At 41.8% G+C, this 21,661-nt stretch overlaps 1 protein-coding gene across 1 annotated transcript; it reads left to right on the top strand.

The window, feature by feature from the left end:
- The first annotated feature begins 9,572 nt into the window (after positions 1-9,572).
- LOC104908031 (F-box/LRR-repeat protein At5g63520) lies at positions 9,573-21,005 on the top strand. The gene is made up of 10 exons (XM_057395138.1): positions 9,573-9,910; positions 10,002-10,109; positions 10,191-10,288; positions 11,456-11,576; positions 11,661-11,753; positions 11,859-11,898; positions 13,507-13,671; positions 15,202-15,383; positions 18,808-18,926; positions 20,494-21,005. The coding sequence occupies exons 1-10, from the start codon at positions 9,713-9,715 to the stop codon at positions 20,897-20,899; spliced, it is 1,530 nt and encodes a 509-aa protein (XP_057251121.1). The 5' UTR covers positions 9,573-9,712; the 3' UTR covers positions 20,900-21,005.
- The last annotated feature ends 656 nt before the right edge of the window (positions 21,006-21,661 follow it).

Genomic DNA, 21,661 nt, shown 5'->3' with positions numbered 1-21,661 from the left:
ATAGATACAAAAACATTCAATAGGAATCAACATGCATCAATAAAAATCAATACTTTAATTAAACATCCCTTCCTAATTGATCATGGATCCCCTTAAACCCTAGAAATAGACTACTCAATCATAATTGGGGAAAACATATTCATAATTAAATAAGCAAACATGAATTAATAATAAAGGATTGAATAGAAGTAAGAAGAGAAGAGAAATAATACCAATTGTAGAACAAGTCTTGCAAAAATCAAAGCTTCTATTGAAAATTCAATGTAATTCGGGAAAAAGCAAAACTAGGATTCTTCAATAATTGAGAGAAAAAAAGTTCTAATCTTTAATGAATTCACGATGGAAAACAAGATAGAAAATAAGATCGGAAATAATAATATTCCCTTGAGTCTTTATACCTTTCTATTTCCTAAAACCACTAGAAAAATAGAGTCTAATTCGTCAAAAGATAAAGCCTTATCCGACTAGGAAACCCGGAAATATCCGCGGCCGCGGATTTTCGGGCTACAAAACAGCGTCAACTTGCAAAGACCATATCTCCCAAACTAGAAGTCGTATCGGGGCGTGTAATATACCGTTGGAAAGCTCTTCAAGTCTAGTTTCCAACCCCACTGGAATCACATGACTCAATTTCCATACTTCTTTTAATACATTTTCGCTATGTTTGAGTTGCAATCCGACTTGAAGATGCCCTTTGGACTTCTCATTTGACTTAGCTCCTTACTAGATGCTTCTCATGCTTAAGCTTATCCAATAATACTCCAATTATGTTCTCAATACCTGAAAACTATCAAAAACACCGAAAACACACACTAGAGTAATATCTTCTCAACTTAAGTAACTTTATGCAATTATAGACTAAGAATGCAACTAAATAGAAAAAGCAAAATGAAATGCCTATATCAATATGACTCATCAAATACAAGGAGATCAGCAAGCCGGAAGAGAATGTTATGTTAACAGCTTGAAGAACAGAGCTGAAATCGACGTCCAAGAAGACTCGAAGAAGAGGAATAGAGAAGAAGGTTCACCAAAAAACCTCGGGGTGTACATCATAGAGAACCCCAAGCAGTACGAACGACCTCAGCCAGCTGAGGAAGATGAAGAAGTAGTGATCGGGCCAGAACCCGGTCGGACTGTGAGGGTAGGCAAGGCCCTAAACCCAGAAACAAGAGCACAAGTAGTGGAGGTGCTCCGAGAGTATCAAGACGTGTTCGCCTATGAGGCCTCAGAAATGCCTGGTCTTGATCCCAAAATTATGTGCCATGAACTCAGCATTAAGGAGGGGTACAAGCCGGTCAAGCAAAAACTAAGGCATCAGGGCCCGGAAAGATGCAAAGCTGCTGCAGTCGAGGTCAAAAAGCTGCTCGAAGCAAGGTTAATAGAAGAATGCCAGTACTTGGAATGGCTAGCCAACATAGTACTGGTAAAGAAGCCGAGCGGGGCTTCGCGCATGTGTGTGGATTTCACATACCTGAACAAGGCCTGTCCGAAATATAACCACCCTCTGCCCAAAATTGATAGGCTGGTCGATTCTACGGCTGGTCATGCCCTCTTAAGCTTCATGGATGCCAATGCAGGCTATCATCAGATTTCGATGGCAGAGCATGATCGAGTACATACTTCCTTCACCACCCCTCAAGGGGTTTATTGTTACAAAATGATGCCATTCAGCCTGAAAAATGCTGGGGCCACCTACCAGCGGACAGTCAACAAAATTTTCAGTGATCAGTTGGGTCGGAACATAGAGGTGTATGTTGACGACATGATAGTCAAAAGCAAAGCCCATTCTGATCACCTAGCCGACCTGAGGGAGACGCTGAGCACATTGAGGAAGTATCGTATGATGCTCAACCCTAAGAAATGCGTCTTCGGGGTAAAAGGGGGTAAGTGCCTCGGATTTCTAGTTGATGAGAGGGGCATTGAAGCCAACCTCGACAAGATCAAGGCAGTGCTCGAGATGAAATCCCCTCGGAATGTCAGAGAAATGCAGCGCCTCACTGGTTGCCTAGCTGCACTCGGACGATTCCTATCCCGGTCGGCTGATAAGAGCCTGTACTTTTTCAAGGCCCTTAAGAGAAAAGAATTCACATGGGATGAGGAGGCTGAGCAGGCCTTCACCTCCCTCAAACAGCACCTTTCGACGCTTCCGAAGCTTATGTCCCCCTTACCGGGGGAAACGTTGTTCATTTACTTGGCAGTATCAGAATACGCCCTCAGCGCTGTGCTGGTGGCCGAAAGGGAAGGGACACAACACCTAGTCTACTTCATCAGCCATGCCTTTCGAGGGGCAGAAGCAAAATACAGTGAGGTGGAGAAGATGGTCTTTGCCCTCGTCATGGCTAGTCGAAAACTGAAACCCTACTTTCAGGCCCACCAGATCAAAGTCCTCACCGGACAGCCTCTCCACAAAGTCGTTGAGAGCATAAACCACTCTAGTCGGATGACAGATTGGGCCGATCAGCTGGCTGACTTTGGTTTGGAATATGATCCCAGGAGGGCCATAAAAGCCCAGGCCTTGGCTGATTTCATAACTGAATGAACAACTCAGCCCCCGGTCGGCCAAAGAGAAGAGTGGGAGTTGTTCGTAGATGGTTCTTCCACCAAGTTAGGGTGCGAAGCAGGGCTAGTGCTCAAACCTCCGGTCGGAGAAAAGATGGAGTATACTATTAAATTTGAGTTCCTGGGGTCTAACAACAAAGCAGAGTATGAGGCTCTCATCCTAGGACTTCAGCTCTCTGCATTCTGGCGGGAGCCACATCGGTTGAAGCCTGGTCGGATTCCCAACTCATAGTGGGTCAGGTCTCAGGAGAGTACGAGGCCAAGGAAGACAACATGAGGATGTACTTAGCCAAAACCCAGGAATTCGTCGAAAAGATCCCTCATTTCCACATCAGCCACATACCAAGGTCGGAAAACCAACAAGTCGACGCCCTAGCTCGTATGTCCAGCTCAGCAGAAGGGTCAGCTCCTCGGACTATCATGTGGGAGGTACTTCGCCAACCCAGCATAAATGCCAAGGAGCAACTGGTCTTAGATCGGACATCCACCTGGATGGACAAAGTGGTCAGGTATTTGAGAGATGGAATCCTCCCAGCAGAGGCCAAGGAGGCCGAAAGGATCAAGCATCGAGTAGGTTGGTTCTTATGGCATGATGAACAACTCTACAAGAAATCACACGCACCCGCTGCTGAAATGCGTAACTCCCGAAGAAGGAAACTACATCCTAAGGGAGATACACCAAGGGGCGTGCGGAAGCCATCAGGGTGGGAGGACCATAGCTGGAAAAGCTCTAAGGGCAGGGTACTACTGGCCTACTCTCAAGACAGATGCACAAGAACTGTTGAAGAGGTGCCCTTCTTGCCAAATCCACTCGGATATTCCTAGAGCTCCAGCCACCCCCTCACCTCCATCCAAGCAGTTCTACCATTTGACAAATGGGGCATGGACCTCCTCGGTCCCTTCCCTCCAGCCTCGGGTCAACGCAAGTTCTTGATAGTGACAATAGACTATTTCACCAAGTGGACAGAAGCCGAGCCACTCGCCTCCATCACTGACAAACAAGTGCAAGCCTTCATCTGGAGAAACATAATCACAAGGTTTGGGGTACCCAGATCCCTAGTATCAGACAATGGTCGGCAATTCAATAGCGGACCAACTCGGGAATATTGTGCTCGTTTCGGCATACAGATCAGGTTCTCAGCAGTGTCCCGACCACAAACCAATGGTCAAGCTGAAGCTGCCAACAAGATAGTTCTCAAAGGAATCAAAAAGTCCTTGGATGCAGCAAAAGGGGCTTGGGTAGATGACCTACCTGGAGTTCTCTGGTCTGCTCGGACAACTACTAAGGAGGCAACTAGGCACTCCCCGTTCGGTCTGATATATGGTAGTGAAGCAGTCCTGCCGGTGGAGGTTCAAGCAAAACGAAGAAGAAAAACCTCAGATAACCTTCTATGACTTCGAGCAAAACGAAGAAGAAAAACCTGTTAACCTCGACCTACTACCAGAAACAAGGGGTAATGCGTTACTAAGGTCGATCCGCTACAAGCAGAGAGTGACTCGGCAATTCAACTGTCGAGTTAAAACGAGGCCAATCCAGCTCGGATATTGGGTGGTCAGGAAAGTCGAAGCAACAGGGCTCTCACACCTCAAAGGCAAGTTGGGGGCTAACTGGGATGGTCCTTACAAAGTCACCAAAGTAATCAAGCCCGGTACGTTCCAACTGGAGAACCCTGAAGGCATTCCACTTGCTCGGCCATGGAATTTGGACAACCTCAAAAGTTCTATGTCTAATGTTCATCATTTTCAATTGGGGCATATATATGATGTAAACTGGCCAAGTATGGCATGTAATCGCTCGGACCATTTCAGGTCAGGTATGTAAAGACTTAACCAGTCAGTTTACATTTATGAATAAGACTTAACCAGTTAGTTCCAATTTTGAATCACTTTTAACTAAGTCAATTCCGATCAACTCTATCAAAACATGACTTAACCACTCCGGAAGATAACTGTACTGGAGCAGAAATGTTAGAAAAATAATTGCAATTGACAAACATAGAGGCACTCGGATAAAACGGAAGAAAATCATTCATTCATATCAAAATACTTAGAGAATTACAACCTAAAGCCTGGTACTACCAAGGCCAACTAAGCAAAATGAAAAGTACATGCCTAAGTAACTGGGGGGTCGGTCTGCTCATTAGTGCTCCCGGTCAGCTCATCAGACCTTGCCACCTCGGGCTGCTGATCCTCCCCAGCAACCTCCTCGGCTACCTCCTCGTCATCATCATCAGAAAGGGCGATGTTTAGCTCGAAGAGGAGGGCCCGATCTTCTTCTTCCAGCAACGCCTTGTAGCTCGCCATCACCTTGGCCCAGGAAAAAGATGGATGAGACCTAGCCAGGGCCGCCTTCATTCTCTTAAGGCCATCGTCCACCCCCATCTTCTGAGCGGTCGAGCCTATCTCGTTGACGAAATCCTTGCAAGCCTTGGACTCCTTCCAGGCTGCGAACCATTTGTCCTCAGAAGAGGGACGTGCCTCTAGCTCAGCCAAACTAGCGTTCAGCTCAGCAACTTTGTTCAGGGCATCGGCCAGTTGCTTGTCAACGGCCAATTTGGCCAGCTCAGCATCCTCCTTGGCCTTAATCAGTTTGGCCTTGACCAGAGCCCATCCATCTCTCTCCTTCTGGAAGTCCTCTTGGTCTCTTTTAATGCACCGGTCGGCGTTGACCAGCTTGGCTTCGGCAATTCTTTGGCCTTCCTTGGCCGCGTAAACTTCATTGTAATGCGTTTTGCCCTTGGCCTGCAAGTCCGTCACATCCTCGGACAAATGGACCCGATTCTTGGCCACATTAGCCAACCGGGCAGAAAACTGAAAATAGAAACAGTACATCATAAGGGAAACATGATCAGAGACACGCAAAAATAAAATGCAAGAACTGGCGGAAGCATACCTCAACCCAACACCTGAACAGGTCGTCGCTTTTCCGATGACCGCTGGTGGCATTGATATGCCCCTGGTCGGCGGTGCAGTACAGGCAGTCGATCGCATTGGACCAACGAGTGTCCAGCCCGCGGATGTCCAGCTCGGCAAAAGACTTTGCCAAGGCCAAGCTCAACTCCTCAGGGTCGTCGGTCGGCCCCCGACGAGGAGTGGAAGGGGTGTACAGAGGACTAGGAATAGGGCGGAAATCATCTGAGTGCAGGGAGATCCGAGTGTCCTCCAGCTGCTCAGCCTGCCCCTCTGGTCGGGGACTGTTAACTTCCACCGATTTCGCCTTTTTCGCCCTCTCAGCTTGGGCCTTGGCCAGAGCCTTCTCGGTTTGGGCAACCTTCTCGGGAGCCCGCTCCTTTCTCTTTTTCGAGGCCTTTGGCTTCGAGGGATCCTGCAAAAAGCCCAAAATCAGATCGGAACAAAAAGGGGCAGGTAATACTTTGACAAAAGCAAAACATGCCTTAGGGGCTGTAGGAACGCTGAGTTTCTTCGCCTTTAGCTCAGCCTTAAGCTGAGCCGCCCTCATCGCAGCGTAGTTCAACTTCTCAGCCATTTCAGGGTCGGATTCCAAAAGATAGGCTAAGGAGGAAGCTGCAGAGAAAGCTAAGTTAAAACAATGCAAAAAGAATCATTAAAGCAAGTAAAACAACCCCCTCGGTCGATTACCCTTGGGGAATGTCCCGCTCAGCCCGACCGCCGACAGCAGATGCTCATTTTTGAAAAGGCGGTAGCTTGGCAGCCAGTTGCTAGCCACATAAACCTCTCCCCCTTGGACTATTTGGGTCTTGGTCTGCATATAGATGGCAGCAACCGCCTCTTCCTCAAACATTTCTGGGACCCTGAAGTTCAGCTCATGATTGGGCTCAATATCCGGTCGGACTGTTGGGATCCCCCAGTCTCCTCCAAAAAATACAAAGGCAAATTCCCTCTTGAATCCTTTCTGGGAAGTAGGCAGGTCGAGCACTACCTTGTATCCTTGTCGGGCCTGGAAGTACCACCAGCCCGGACCATTCTCCCCTGCCATCATCTCGACTAACTTGAACATGTTGCGCCATAGAGTGATGGTGGGTCGGACGCTCAGCATGGCACAAATTGTCTGAACCGCTATGATTCCTCCCCAGGAGTTCGGCGAAATCTGACTAATAGTCAGATTGTAGGCGTTGAGAAGGTCCTTCACGAACGGAGTCAAATGGAAACGGAGCCCCATCTCCATTGACTTGTAATACACCGCAGTGCAACCCGGAGGAGGAGTCAGAACAGTGTGAAAAGCCTCCGGTCGGACCAACATGAAAGGATCCCTTATTTGAAATCGAGTAGCTTGCCCCCTCGGATCATCGAGAAAGGCCTTCATGAGCGAGGGCAAAGGAAACTTCGACCCGGGGCCCCCTTTTGGATCCAAATCCGGAAACTCCGGTCGGCCTGAAGTAGATGTCTCTCCTTCACCGTCAGACATGGTTATCCTCACTACACCATCAGCAAGGTATTTGTGTAAGTAGCTAGTTTTGGAAGAAAAGGCCAGGGACACTTCCCAGGGGAAGGGAACAGCGCCCTCGGCCTCTTCCTCTACTGACGATGAGGGGCTCGGGAGCAGAACCGCGTCGGGAACGGCCGAGGGGTCGGAGCAACTTATTAGGGTTGACACCAGCGTTATTCCCATCCCCCTCACCTCCTCGGACAAATTATAGGGATGTGAGGTCGGAGGTGTCACCGACTCGGACGATTCTCCCATTATTGTATAGACAAGGGAGTCGGCCGAGGTTATTAAAAAGAAAAAGCGAAAACTATAGAAACAAGAGTGTACCTGGTCGGACGATTGAAACCGGAGAAACTGCTTGAAAAGTTAGAGAGAAGCGAGAGCTTTGAGAGAGCTTTTAGAGAGAGAAAGTTTGGAAATTTTGTGAAGGATTACACAAATGATTTCTCTCTCCTCTCCGTACATATATATCGGCGTGCCTCGGGACGCATCCCTTCATGGGCCTATTAAATGCTTCAAAATGGCACCGTTTCCGCCTCGAAAAGGCGGCCCATGTAAGATGAAACGTCGAAATTTTTGGGAAGCTCCGTCCAGCTCAACTACCCAGCTGAGAATTGCCATGTGGCAAACTCCACTGATTTCCAGCTCAACGGCACCCGCTCGGTCACGACGGCAACCTCCTCAAGGATGCCGGTCGGACAAGAAGACAGTCTCCAAATTCCCTTCACTTAGTCAAAATTCGCTAAGTACTAGGGAACACCTGGTCGGCCTCTCCAGGGCTTGTTAGCTCCTATCCGAGCTGCGCCCGTCAATCCAGAACCCGATCGGTCAAACATGGGGCTCCCTAACCCTTGTCCGACCAGGTCTCTGCAAGTTCTCTTCACTTAGTCAAAATTCACTAAGTGCTAGGGAACACCTGGTCGGCCTCTCCAGGGCTTGTTAGCCCCTGTCCGAGCTGCGCCCGTCAATCCAGAACCCGGTCGGTCAAACATGGGGCTCCCTAACCCTTGTCCGACCAGGTCTCTGCAAGTTCCCTTCACTTAGTCAAAATTCGCTAAGTGCTAGGGAACACCTGGTCGGCCTCTCCAGGGCTTGTTAGCCCCTGTCCGAGTTGCGCCCGTCAATCCAGAACCCGGTCGGTCAAACATGGGGTTCCCTAACCCTTGTCCGACCAGGTCTCTGCAAGTTCCCTTCGCTTAGTCAAAATTCGCTAAGTGCTAGGGAACACCTGGTCGGCCTCTCCAGGGTTTGTTAGCCCTTGTCTGAGCTGCGCCCGTCAATCCAACACCTGGTCGGACGATATGGGCTCCCTTACCCCTTACCCGACCAGGTCCCTGCAGTCCATTTGCACAAACAAACCAAGCATTGAGATATATGGGACCTGGTCGGTCAATCTAGGGGCTCTTTAGCCCCTCAGCCGAGCTGGTCTCCTCGTCAAAGAACAGGTCGGTCAATCTAGGGGCTCTTTAGCCCCTCAGCCCAGCTGGTCTCCTCTCCAAGGACCTGGTCGGTCACTCTAGGGGCTCTCTAGCCCCTCAGCCGAGCTGGTCTCCTCTTCAAGGACCTGGTCGGTCACTCTAAGGGCTCTCTAGCCCCTCAGCTGAGCTGGTCTCCTCTTCAAGGACCTGGTCGGTCAATCTAGGGTCGCCTGGTCAATCTCCTTCGAGGACCACCTATGCCGACCAGGTAACACCAGGGGCTTCTGGTCAGTCTCTCTATTGCAAGCCCGAGTCTGGTTGACATCATGGACCGGGTCGGCGCTTGCCCGACCCGGTATCCTATCAGCTCCCCCCATATGCAGGTCGGTCGCAAAGTCAAGGATGGAAGAAAAATTACGCCACGAACGGGCTTCACCCGGTCGGACGGCTCTTCTGCCCCTTCCTGGCATGGGGCTAAATGTTTGGGCCCATTAAATTCCCCCAAGAGTCCTATGCCATGTGGCACTGCCACCTAAGCTCCGTGGGTCCCACCTGCTACAGCATGGCTAGCAAGCATTGGGAGATTCAAGGGTCCCACATAAATCATTCTTGGAAAGGTATTTCCACCAATCCTCAGGTGAGCTGTCCCATCCAGCACACCAATTCCTAGGGGTTCTCACCACAATAAATACCCCTTGTCACATCAATGCAAAGGTATTGAATTCTCACCTAACTAACCCGAGTTTCTCACTCTAGACTCTCTCTCTACCTCAATCATCAACTGACTTGAGCGTCGGAGGGGCAATCCCGAAACAACCCTCGGGGCAGTTTTCTGTGTTTTGCAGGATTCCGGTGAACAGTTAACCGGATCTGCTTAGACCTAAGGATTTGTTCAGCACAGACCATTAACCTCAATTTCTAGACAGAAACAGTACTGTTCTATGGTTCCATGGAGTTAATTTCAAATTTAGCGCATAAGAAAATTAATACTAGCTTTGACATTATTATAAAAAAAAATTAGTGAATTTTGAAATGGTATAAACATTTATATATTCCTCCGATGAAGGAATTAGGCAACCACGTTTATCCTATACTTTGAAGTTTGAACTAAAATGTACGCGTTCACTTTTTCTTTATCCCTAGATTATAGAGAGTACTTAAAAGTTAAAATGTTTCCATAAAAAGATGGCATTAAGAAGGGAGGAGGAAGTAGTTCATTAAGAAAACCTTACGAAATGAGCATGCGCCCTAAAAGGTCCAATTAGAAATTCGAAACACAATCGACAGACGTCTGAATCCTCAAAATTCCACAGTTTGATCTCCGATGTTGGAAACTCCATTTCCCGGCGCTGCAGGAATATCTGAGGTGGACGATAACCTTCTACAAAACATCCTCGCAAAATTACCGGCGAAATCTTTCGCATCAGCTGCTTGTGTGAGCCGCTCATGGAACGCCATCTGCACTCGCATTCTCTCTCATCCCAATTTCATCTCCGCTCTCTCATTGAACACCTCTCTTCCCGTCCGTATTTTCTCTTTCTCTCTCTCTCCTCCCTATCTAACTCTTTACTCTTACTTCATTCATTCAAATTAGGTGTTTGATTTCATTACAGGAAGCTGTAAAAGAGGTCACCACAAAAGTTCTTTCTGGCCCAATTCGACCGCATTTCGCAATTCTCTCTATTTGTCCCGCCTTTGGTCTCGATCAAGCTCATCGACTTGTAATTTCGTTTTCTCTCTCTTTCTTTTACTTATTTCTGTCGTGCTGATCAATAAATTATTTTATTGTCATTTCTTCTTAGGTTGTTGAAATTTTGGGTTCTAGAATCCCGATTATTACTTGTGAAGTTGGCGGTATTATTGGAAGAGATGCAAAAACTGATCAATTTGCCGAGGTGAGGTTGTTTTCAACTAATAAGTGTTATGTTTAGGCTTAGTTTATAGAGATATGAACAAGGGTTGTGTTGTTGTGCATTATTCCTGTTTCTTGGCAATGTGCATTTACTTTAGGGTTTGCGTTAGAGGAATAACTCATGCTTGCTATATGCGACTTTGATGATTAATGCGTGCTTTTGGTATCGTAAAATTTGTCGTAATGTATAGAATGTGAAACTAATTTGTTGAGTTTATCTTGAAAAGTACTTTCACCACTATTAAGTTATACTATAAGATTTTACTATTGCGCAGTTACCCCATCTGTTCCTGAATTACACAATTGATCAAAGGTGATAACTCATACTTGCTATATGCGACTTTGATGATTAATGCGTGCTTTTGGTACCATTGATTTTTGTCATAATGTATAAAATGTGAAACTGATTTGTTGAACTTATCTTGGAAAGTACTTTCACTACTATCAAGTTATATTATAAGCTTTTACTTTTGTGTAGTTACCCCATCTGTTCCTGAATTACACAATTGATCAAAGGTTGTTTTCAACAAAATGAGCTAAAACAAAATACGTATCCGTTGAACTTACATGCATTCTGGCTCCCCCCTGCCACAAAATAATCTTTTTCTGGAATTGATTATTCAAAGTAATGTTGAGGGTAATATATGCTCCATATTTGACCTAAAATCATTTTGAATGTAATAGATAAGGGAGTAGGGATGGCCTAAATAAGTCATGTAACCCCCTACCGTTGTTCCATATTAGACTTTTTAGCTTTGTGAGGATTAAGGTTTCATTAATCTGGGTTAGTCTTTCTCTCTTTTTATCATAATTCGGAACTCATTGGGTGGATATTGAATAATTAATGACATTTCATCAGAACTATTCTGAAAATTGAAGCCAAACTTTCTCTTTCTCATAGAAATATTAGTAGTAGGTAAAAAGAATCTAAACCATCAATCGAACAAAAACAATAAGAAACAAGAGTATTATTTAAGGAGGAATGTCAAATATTGGTTGAGTAAAAAGAGCTTGACCCTAAAAGACAAAATGGGGTTTTTGTGATTTGGGTCTCTAACAATCTATCAGGATTTTTAGTTGAGCTAGTTCTATTACATCAGCTGATATTAAGAGTCCCCATGTGAAGATTCTTGTTGCATTCACATGACAGGTGAGGTTCCCATATTTTGATGTTGACGATGATCTTGAAACTGCCAGTAGTGGGGGTATTTCTTTAACAGTTGGATTTTTGCCTGGACTCAAAGTTGATGCTGTTCCACTTCTAGATACAGAAGAGGTACTTGTCTAAGAAACTTAAATTCATCACTATTCATATAGCATAGCTTGCACAAAAAGAGTGAACACCATCTTATAATGACAGGGACCTAATATCGACAAGTTTGTCATGGACCTGAGGGATTTCTCAGCTTCTGTGTCAGGTCGCACATCCCCTGAGGCAATTATCATGTTTGGAGTGAGTGCACTCATTTGATGCTTTGCTTAAAAGCTATTTTTGAATTCCCCTTTTATATGTCTTGTGGTTGCATGTCTTCAACTTTTGGCTTTTATGGTTTTGTAGGACTCAGAAGCTGATATGAAACCTGTTGTCGAAAAGTTGGGTGAGTTTTCTATTTTACATTATAAGGACTCCTTATTTTACCTCAAGCACTTATATTTGATCCTCAAAACTCCAATATGAGTATTGACCAATGATACCCGGTACAAAATTCGGTTCGATTCAAGGAACGGGTACAGGGTACGCTACCTATGGGTGTATTGGGTACGATGGGTGGTTTATCGGGTACGATGGGTACATTTTTTATCATAATTTGTTTTCAAATGAAATTAATTTGGCAAAATGAGAATATCATAAATATTTAAATCTATGATATATTTTAGAAATAAATACTGCTTTGCATTTCCTAGAAACTAAAATATACAAAGAAAGAAAAGAGGAACTGGTGAGAGTCAAACAAAAAAAAGGAAAAGTAGGTAGCCACTAGCCATTTTTTGGGGAGGTCACATCCATATTCCAAGTTGGCTTGATTAAAAATAAATAAATAAACACAAAATAACTTTACAACTTCCATCCTTTCCAATTTCCCCTAAAAAAAAGAAACATAAAACAAAAAGTTGCAGGCTTCTTCCACGCTCATATTCCTTCCTCTTCAAGTTTCCACTTTCCACCATAGATAAAAGCTTGAAAGTTCACCGTAATACTTCAAAAAAAAGTTAAAATTACACACAGCCATTTTTAAGTGTGAGATAATCAAAAGCCCAATATTTTTCCGATAAAAAAATCGCAAAGATGTGGTCAATTGCAAATCTAGGGTTTACTTTTTTGGGTAAATTTCCCTAAAAGCTTTCAATCTCTCCGGCCAAAAGGGTTTGCTTGGATGCACGAATTGGTTCGCGACCTCCGGCAGTCTGGAACGCGTTCGTCCCACGATTGGGAACGTCCGACCTGGGTCGCCGGTCGGAGCACCGTACGCCAACCGGGTATCAATGGTATTGACACTTTACTTTGGTGTTTTAGCCCAAAATAATGAAATATTATCATACATTAGCCGAGTCGGATACATATTGTCCAACACAAATATCTGAGTTTGGGTGACATAGCTTTTATTGTGTATTGCTCTCGAAAAATGAAGAAAGCCTAGTGCTGTGATATTCATGATTATATTCAGAAGTATGATAAGGAACTTTTTGTTTAGGATTAGAAGAACGGATAAAATAAGATTGTTTTGTATGAAAACTAAGTTTCCTTCCCCACTTTGGAGTCATTAGTTTCTATTTAGATGAGTAAATTAAAGAATTTTTTTAAGAGCAAGAGGAGGATGAAGTTGGTTGGGTAAGCACTTTGGACGCCACTGAAGCAAATGTGTATCCAATTTCATATACTAGAGGGGGAATAATACTTAATGTAGTACCTTTGTTGGATTCTTGACACTCGAGTATGATTATGGATACTTCAACACTTTATTATGGGCCCAAATCATGGAATGTTCTCAAGAATAGACGAATCAAACACCTACACATGTACCATTATACCCCGTGTACGACATGGCTATCCGAGTCTCAGTGAAATTCTCTGCTTCTAATATTTCATGCATTGTGCTTGTTGAGTTTTTGTATTAGTCCCTCAAGTAGGACTGCTTAGATTGGCTACTTTGAAATTGGATCTTATGTTTTATTTTGTCTTTGTTAATGATTCTTGTATCTTGCAGATTATGCATTGTCTCAACAAACTGTCATTGCTGGAAATGAAAGCTGTAGTTTCAGGCATTCAAGCACTGATAATTCGGAAATTATCTCGACACATCGAGGACAGGAACCTCCTTATAAACGTGCTGTTGCTCTTGTATTTGCAAGGGAGAGAACAACATTGGACGGTATAGTTGTTTCCTTTTCTGCTTCAGTAACTTACTAAGCATTATTGCTGTGTTTGTTGGCTTTGGGTTTTGATGGATGAGCTGATCATATTGAAGATGTATACCTTGCTAATGTGTAATACTGAAACAGAAAATCAAATTCTGTATTTCTGAGGGAACATTTTGTACTTTGCTACCTTCTGTTTATATTCAGGATTTTCCTGTAAAGTGGTGCCAATCTTTCATTTGGTAATTAGTATAGATGTTTCCAATTTGATTTGTGGTCATTTTGGATGAATAGCTTATTTTATTCAGAACCTGGCTAACCGAAAAAACAACTGTGATTTCTGTTCTTTAGTACAAACTTCTGAAAGCTCTTCAGATCGACCGAGTATTTAATTATTCATATTACACCTGTCAATCTTAACACCAAACTCATATCACCATGTTAAAATCACTCAAGAAGCTAATATCTAACTTCTAATTCAGCTCATTGCATATGTATCTTTAAACCTCTAAAATAAGATTCTTTGTTTTGGTTATCAGCATGGTGGAGTCATATTTCTACTCGTGGAGAATAATAGAGTTGTCACTCGTAGGCCATTGATATGATTTCTTCTCATTTGCGCATTTGTGTACAAGGCTTCCTTTTGTTTTGAGGATAGAAGCTTTTCTCTTTGGAAATATATACTAATACTCCCATATGTGATTTATGTTCTTTTTAAGTAACAAAGATTCTCGTATCTATTGTATCCATGTTCATGTAAATCTTCTGAAATTTATTGCTATTAAGCGTAGGCTGTATTGCTACATCTCTTTGAAGTTCGATCTCATCTTCTCCTTGCTTGTAGTTCTTTAGAAAAAAATTATTCTTGTGATATTTATGGTTTATACATACTTGGTGCACTTTGTTTTCTTTGCTTGGTAGTGACAATGATTGTCTGCAACTTTGCCCTTAGCTTGTTTAGTTTTATTTATTAAAGGTACCTTAGAAGTTGAACGTCGTACATTTCTTTTTGCTGATTTTTTTATTGTATTAACATTAATTTATAGTCACATCTTTTAGCATGTTATGGCTCGTTCGGTATCACTGTGGTTTTCAGTTTTTTTGGTATTTTGTATTTTAAAGTCATATGGTATGCTGTATATTCCTATAATGGAAAAAAAAAATTAGTCAAACTTATTAGAAACATGATTTTGAAAACTGACAACTAGAAAGTGACCTTTTCTGGTTTCGTTTTTTGTTTTTAGTTTTCAAAAAAACTGAGTCGAAAATAAGAAACGATAACGAACAAGCCCTTAGGTGGTTGCTTTAGTTTAAAAAGAGATCATGAATACACTTTAATCTTACTATGGCTCTCTGCATGTTAATTCGTCTTTTTTTTTTGGGGTGGGTGGGGGGGGGGGAAAGGAGGGAGATGCTCTTTGGGCGTGTTCATACTCTGGAGAATAGAAGCTTAGCTTTCTGCTGACAGCTTTCTCTTCAATGCTTTCTTTAGCATCTAACAGTTGCATCAACATATTTGACATTGGACTCTTCTTAATGAGCAGGTTTAGGGCAAATTGAATTTCATTTCGCAGTTGGAGCTGGAGTCAATGCTGTGGGTCCGAGGTATAGAGTGGTTTCTGCTAAAATGAGGAGGCGTGAATTTACAACATGGTTGACAGCTAAACGGGAGGGAGAGAATGTGACTCTTGATGGTGAACAAATGTTAAATGATTTTGAACTGGAGGTATGCTTGTTTTTTTTGTACAAAAGTAAATCTAATGGGGATAGTGGGCAATTTTAATTCTTATATTATAGTGGAGATCTTGTCTCAACCAAAAAAAAAATAAAAATTGAGATGAAGGGAGTAATACACCAAGGCACAAAACTGAATTAGCAAGACTGCGGGCCGTGTCACAGCAAACTGTCAAGCTTGGTTGCACAGAGTTGGCAACAAAAACTGGAAAGGGGACGAAAAATGGTAACTTTAAGAAAGTTAAGATGCAAAATGCCTAGGAAACAACAATAAATAAAAGTTAAGAATCAAACGAATTTGTAAATATCTCATTACTGCAACATGAAAATGCTATCATAATGCTACAAGTGCACAATACAAGTCATTAAAATTCCACAGATCCCATATATTGCATAGTTACTGGATCAAATCAGAAACTTAAAAAAAACAAGAAAGATCTACATTTGAAACATTAAAGCCATAGTGGAGAGAGCAAAGGAAAAAGAGATGAAGTTGGGAGGAGAGGTCAAGAAGGAGAGAGAGGTAAAGTTGGGGAGAGAGACAGAAGAATAGAGAAATTACTTGCCAAGCTGTGGTGACTGCCTATGGAAAACGTCCCTGTGACGCTTTCGGTTCTGCATTGGGCCAGTGGCTGATCAATAGGTAGAGAGAATTGTACTTGTTGGATAGATTGAGAATGTACAGTCCGCAGCATGTTTTAGCTTAATTTTCCTTTTGTTTTCAAAATATAAGTCGTGGGCTTATGTAAGTGGGGTCTGAGGAGGGGGGCATGTGCAATCTCCTTTGTTTCTCCTAAGAGATCCCTGCCGATCGTCGTCCCCTTGCAATGCTCGGCTTCCCCTATTTTTAGAGGAATCCCCGGCTTCCCAAGTTTCCTCCGTATTGGTGACGTTTCAGAGATGGCTAATGCTGAATGCTACCATTCAGAAGTTCCTGTGTATCATGGCTGTCAAGGCATGTGTTGAAGAACAATAGCAAGAACTTTCTGGTTTCATATCTCGGTCTAAAGTCTAGACAAAAAAGCAGGCTTGGAAACTGACAATGTATACTTTTTCTTTCTCTAGAAAGCTTGTGTAATAAAAACTTAATCAGGAATCTGTGTCTAAATTGCTCATTCCATGGAAGTGTTTTCCAGGTAGAACACATTGAAACTAAATTAAAAAAATGCCTGTTTTTCCAAGTATTCAGTTGCAATTGATGAGGCTCTTTCTGTTTCTGGTTTTCATATGGAAATACGAGCACAAACTCTCTAGGAATATATATATATATATATATATAATAATATATATATATATATATATACATATATATACATATATATACATATGATAATGCATACTTATATGAGAAATGAGAATGAATTTTACACGCTATAACTCTTATGAATAAGTGTTGTAACTCTAATGAAAAAGTGATGTAACTCCAAAAACAAAATATTTGAAAAAAAAAATAAAAAAAAACAATTTTTTTTTTGAATTCAAAATTTTTTAGAGGGATATAACTCTAATGCATAAGTGTTGTAGCTCTAAACCAATCATGTGGTTGAGATTCCTTTTCATTTCTCATGTAAGGAGCATTCTCATGTGATCTTGCCTCTCTCTCTCACTCTATATATATATATATAGACTTCCTCCATTTCGTTTTGGATGCAACATTTGGAGTGGCAGGGGCTCCTAGTTGAAGTTTCTTAAGGGATGATTATAAGGAAGGTGCATGTGATTATACGTTAGTGGAGAGAGAAAGTGGGGCCGAAAAAAAAGAGGGGAAATTCTCGCTGGGAACTACCACCACCAACCAACACTGCCACACACCGCCACTACTAGCAACCACCACCACTACTACGAGTCTGCGACACCAACCACCATAATTTCTGTCAGCCAAATCAAACTTCAACCGTGAAAATGACCACCACCGTCAACCAAAAATACTGATATCATGCACCAAATTCAAACTCAAAACTTTGCCAAAATTCACAAAAAATTCAAGAAAGAAAGAGAGAAAAAACAGCAAAATTAAATTCTTAACCTAGATTAAGAACAAAAATAGAGCTTAAAGATTCCAAAATCAACAAAAATCTACAACATGTAAGCTCAAAATAGCTCCTGGAATTCAAATTTACAATTTCTGCTAAAAAATCTAAGAGATAGAAAATTGAACATAAATTTTCAAACATGAACAAATAGAGAGAGAAAAGAACTTACATGGAATTTAGTAAAACGAAGACTTAGAAGTTTGAAGACTTCAACCAAAGTTGAAATCACGAAATGTGTGGGAAGGTATTTATAGCTAATGAAAGGAGGAGAGACGGAAGATGGAAGTTAGTACACGATAATTTTATGCAGCAATGGTGGGTTGATTTAGGAGTGGTGGGTTGGCTTCATGGAGTGGTGAGGAGAGAGAAGATGGTTGTAATGGTGGTGGTGGCGGTGCCCGAAATCACGGAGGTCGGAGATAGGAGGATGGTGAGTGATGATGGCTGTATGATGATGGTAGTTGGTGGTGGTGGATGATGGTGTTGGGTGAAGGTATTGGAGAGAGGGGGGTGAAGTTTTGGTAGATTAATGTAGGTTAGGTTAGTAATTAATTTAATTTTGGTTGTATAATTTGTTTTAATTTTTAAGTAAGGGTATTTTTGTAATATCGCTTTCAGAGTTCATACTAAAATAGGAAAGTTTGAGTTTGTTGCATTTAATTTGAAATTGCCAAAAACGGAAATTGTTGCATTTAAAACGAAAGGAAGGAAGTATATGTCAGGGCCGGCGGAGGGGGGCGCGACCGGGGTGACCGCGCAGGGCCTCCGCCAGTTAGGGGCCCCAAAATCTGGCATTGTATATTATAACGACGCATCAAACAATGACAAGCAAAATTACTTTGGTTTAGTGGTGAGTGCTTTTAAATAAAACCCTCTAATGGAGACATAACTTCCTACAATAATTACTACTGTTTCCCATACTAATTACTACTGTACAACAATACTAATAATCCTTTCCTTTCCCCTTTTTTGGCCTTTTCACATTCTTTCCCTCTTAACGCATACTTCTATTCTTTCCACTTTTTTTTTTTATATTAATTAATTATATTGTTTCTTCTTTCTTAATCTAGATTATTTTGTTCCTTCAAAAAAAAATATACTAGGAGAAAAATTAGTTTTAGCCATCATTTATACTAAATTTTGTATGTACTCCGTATATATATATATAGAGTTAAAAGAAAGGGCCCAATTTTGAAAAATTGCAGAGGGCCTCGAAAATCGTTGCCACGGCCCTGGTATATGTAATTCCATAACAGCGTTGCTGTGGACTGTGATGCTGTCTGTTATTTTCAGCAGAGACAAATGACTCTCTTTTTGTTAAATTCTTTGTTGATATATATATTTTTTATATAACTATTGATATTTCTCTCTGGATTATGGCAGATGGAAGATCTAGTCCCTAATTATGATTTGTACATTGGGGTTAGAAAAAAAAGAAAATATTCCATTGGCTCAGAGCAGGTTAAGTCGGTGATGTCCCTAGCCTATCATCCTGTTCATGAGTAAGATGTCTGACTTTCTCATTAGTACAAATATCTGCTTAAAGAACATGTTGCTTGAAGAAAGTTTTGTTTGCTTGAAGAAAGTGATGAGAGCCCATCTCCGCTTCAGTATCTGGCTATCTGCTTATAGATACCACCAATAAACATCTTGGGGTAAACTTTTGTTTGCTTGAAGAAAGTGATAAATCCTTTGGTGTATTACTTTTTCTCCCCCCACTTCCGTTTATTGCTTTACTTCCTTTCTGACTTTATTTCCATTTCCTGCTTTACCGGTTGGAGGAAGAGACTCAGCTGTTTCAGCCCCGTTTGTGAAAGAAGTGAAGTCTACTTCCTTTTCTCTTTGACGGACACCTTCCCTTTTCAAATGTTTTCATTTGCATTCTTTTCTAGAAACTGAGAACTAGAAGCATAATCTTTTTTTTAAAAAAAACAGATGTCAGCACAGAAAATGTTTTCTAATGAAAAATTGTCACTTTCTAGTGCCCTTCCTACATGTTTGAATCTATCAACTTCCTGGTTTCCTCTTATGTTCCCGTACCTGTTCATGGTATTTGGTTTTGCAGCTGTCCTTCATGCAAGCTCAAGCAAATCATTTGTTAGCTCGCTTGCATTAGGTGTGTAGAGTTTTATCCCACATTCTTGAACCCAAGGATTAAAAGCTGCACCTACTTTGGATGTATGCATCCTTTTGCAAATATTATATGATTGTTAGGGGATTTTGTCGAATGTCCTGAAACCAATGTTGATTAAGTTAATCTTCGTGCTATTTAAGTTCCCATGCTATTGTCTTTGTTGACTAACTTCTAACTATTACATCTATCATCGATCTGAATTTCACTTTCTATATTTCTGTATTGTATATGTTTTGTTGTTATGAAAATATTTGGAAGAAGGTTGGAGTTGCTGAAATCGAGGATTATATAAGAACCGGTTATGGTGGTTTGGGCATGTGACATGTCAACTAGATGATGCACTAGCAAGGTAATTAAGAGTTAAGGATTATGAGGATATTAGGAGATGTTAGGGAAAGCCAAAGATGACTTAGCTAGAGGGCTTTAAGAAAGATGTGAAGAAATTAGTTTTGCGGGAGCACATAGCACTTGACTAAAGAGAATACATGTTTCGTTTGAAATAGCTTCTCTATTATGGACTTCATGGTAATCTGGTCCATAGTTCAAAAATACGGTTTCGGTCACGATCGTGGTAACAGACTAACAATCACGGTCATGCGGGAATGGGGATGATGTTGTTGTCGTACCGCCAAATATCGGCTCAGACCATGAGATATCCCTTGAACCCGCATAAAACGCGGTTTTTTTTACATCTTTAAATTTGAAAACTCTTACGACACGGGCGATAGGATGTGATGCGGCCTTCTTTTGACACCATGATCTTGGTCTATATAGAATAGTTGTGGGTCCAAGTTTTTCTACAATTTTTTTTTTTTTTTTGTTATGTACTCGTGTCATATATTTTTGTGAGTAAAACCCTTTGTTACCAGTATCTTGGACATCTAATTGCTCTTTCCACTATTATGTTTCTAATTTTGAAAAATTTGATTTTGCAGGGGAGATGAGCAGTACCTTTATGTGAAAGGTTGGGATATCAAAACTGGAGATACATTTTGCTTTTATATTCCTGATAGAGAATATGCATTGGCCTCGTGTGGTACTGTTTCTGAAAATTTTGGCAAGTTAAAGCACAAGGAAATTATCGGAGGTTTTGTCTTTGCTTGCTGTGGCCGAGGTGAAATGTTTTTCGAAAGATTAAATGTTGATAGCTCCCCAATTCTGGATAATTTTCCTGGAATTCCCTTGGGAGGAATGTTTTGTAATGCAGAAATTGGACGTGGTTCTCCTAATTTAGGTCAGTGCGATGAAGGTGAAGAACAAACTTTCATAGACAGTCACTCGCACGTCTACAGTTGTATTTACCTACTCATGTCCTACAGTCTACCTTCTTCTAGGCCATAGGATGTTATATTTTCTACGCAGGACTATCTCCATGCTTGCTTCAAGAGGTTTTGTAAGCATTTATCTGGTAATCTGAACTTTTTTGTGGGTTGTTTCCTCCGTTTCATTTTACTTGCAACACTCATTGTGGTTGTTTTTTTTTTTTTTTGACATCGAGATAACGTGCAATAATGAAAAAACGAAATACAACCTACAAATATTCTAGGGGATCATTACATCTTTGCTAGCAACATATGCTAGGCCTGTGTGTGATCCCTCGACTGGACTGGATTGAGACACTGACAACTATAAACATTAGAACAAGAACAAACGAAATTAATATATTTTTTCCTAACATGATAAGGGAGGTTCGATGAGAAAGGAGCATTGCTTTTCCTTTTGGATCTGATATGAGGAATTTACCTTTGTTGAAATTTTTCCTAAACGGCGGTCTAGACCTAGGATTGGCCTTGAGAGCACCTTGTCCAGTTGGTCTTCACGCTTTTTGATTGAGTTTCTTGCCTTCTTTTTCGTATTCTTGGCCTTTGCGTTGTTTTCCTTGAGTGAATGATCCAAATAACTGAGTTTGTTTTGTCCTTGAATACCTGCACTCAAAATTATGTTAGTTAAGGTATCGATACTTACCTCTTGGTGTTACATTGCATTTCTACAGCCCAATAACCAATCCACTCCATGAAGAGTTGTAGATGTCAAATTTTCATCCTTCAGACTCGATGGCAGATATGAGATACCAGCTCGAAGGCCCTCATCTTCAATGAGAGC

This window comes from Beta vulgaris, chromosome 5, assembly GCF_026745355.1.
Source record: "Beta vulgaris subsp. vulgaris cultivar EL10 chromosome 5, EL10.2, whole genome shotgun sequence".
NCBI classification, from domain to species: Eukaryota; Viridiplantae; Streptophyta; class Magnoliopsida; order Caryophyllales; family Amaranthaceae; genus Beta; species Beta vulgaris.
This window is presented reverse-complemented; position numbering and strand designations above follow the sequence as displayed.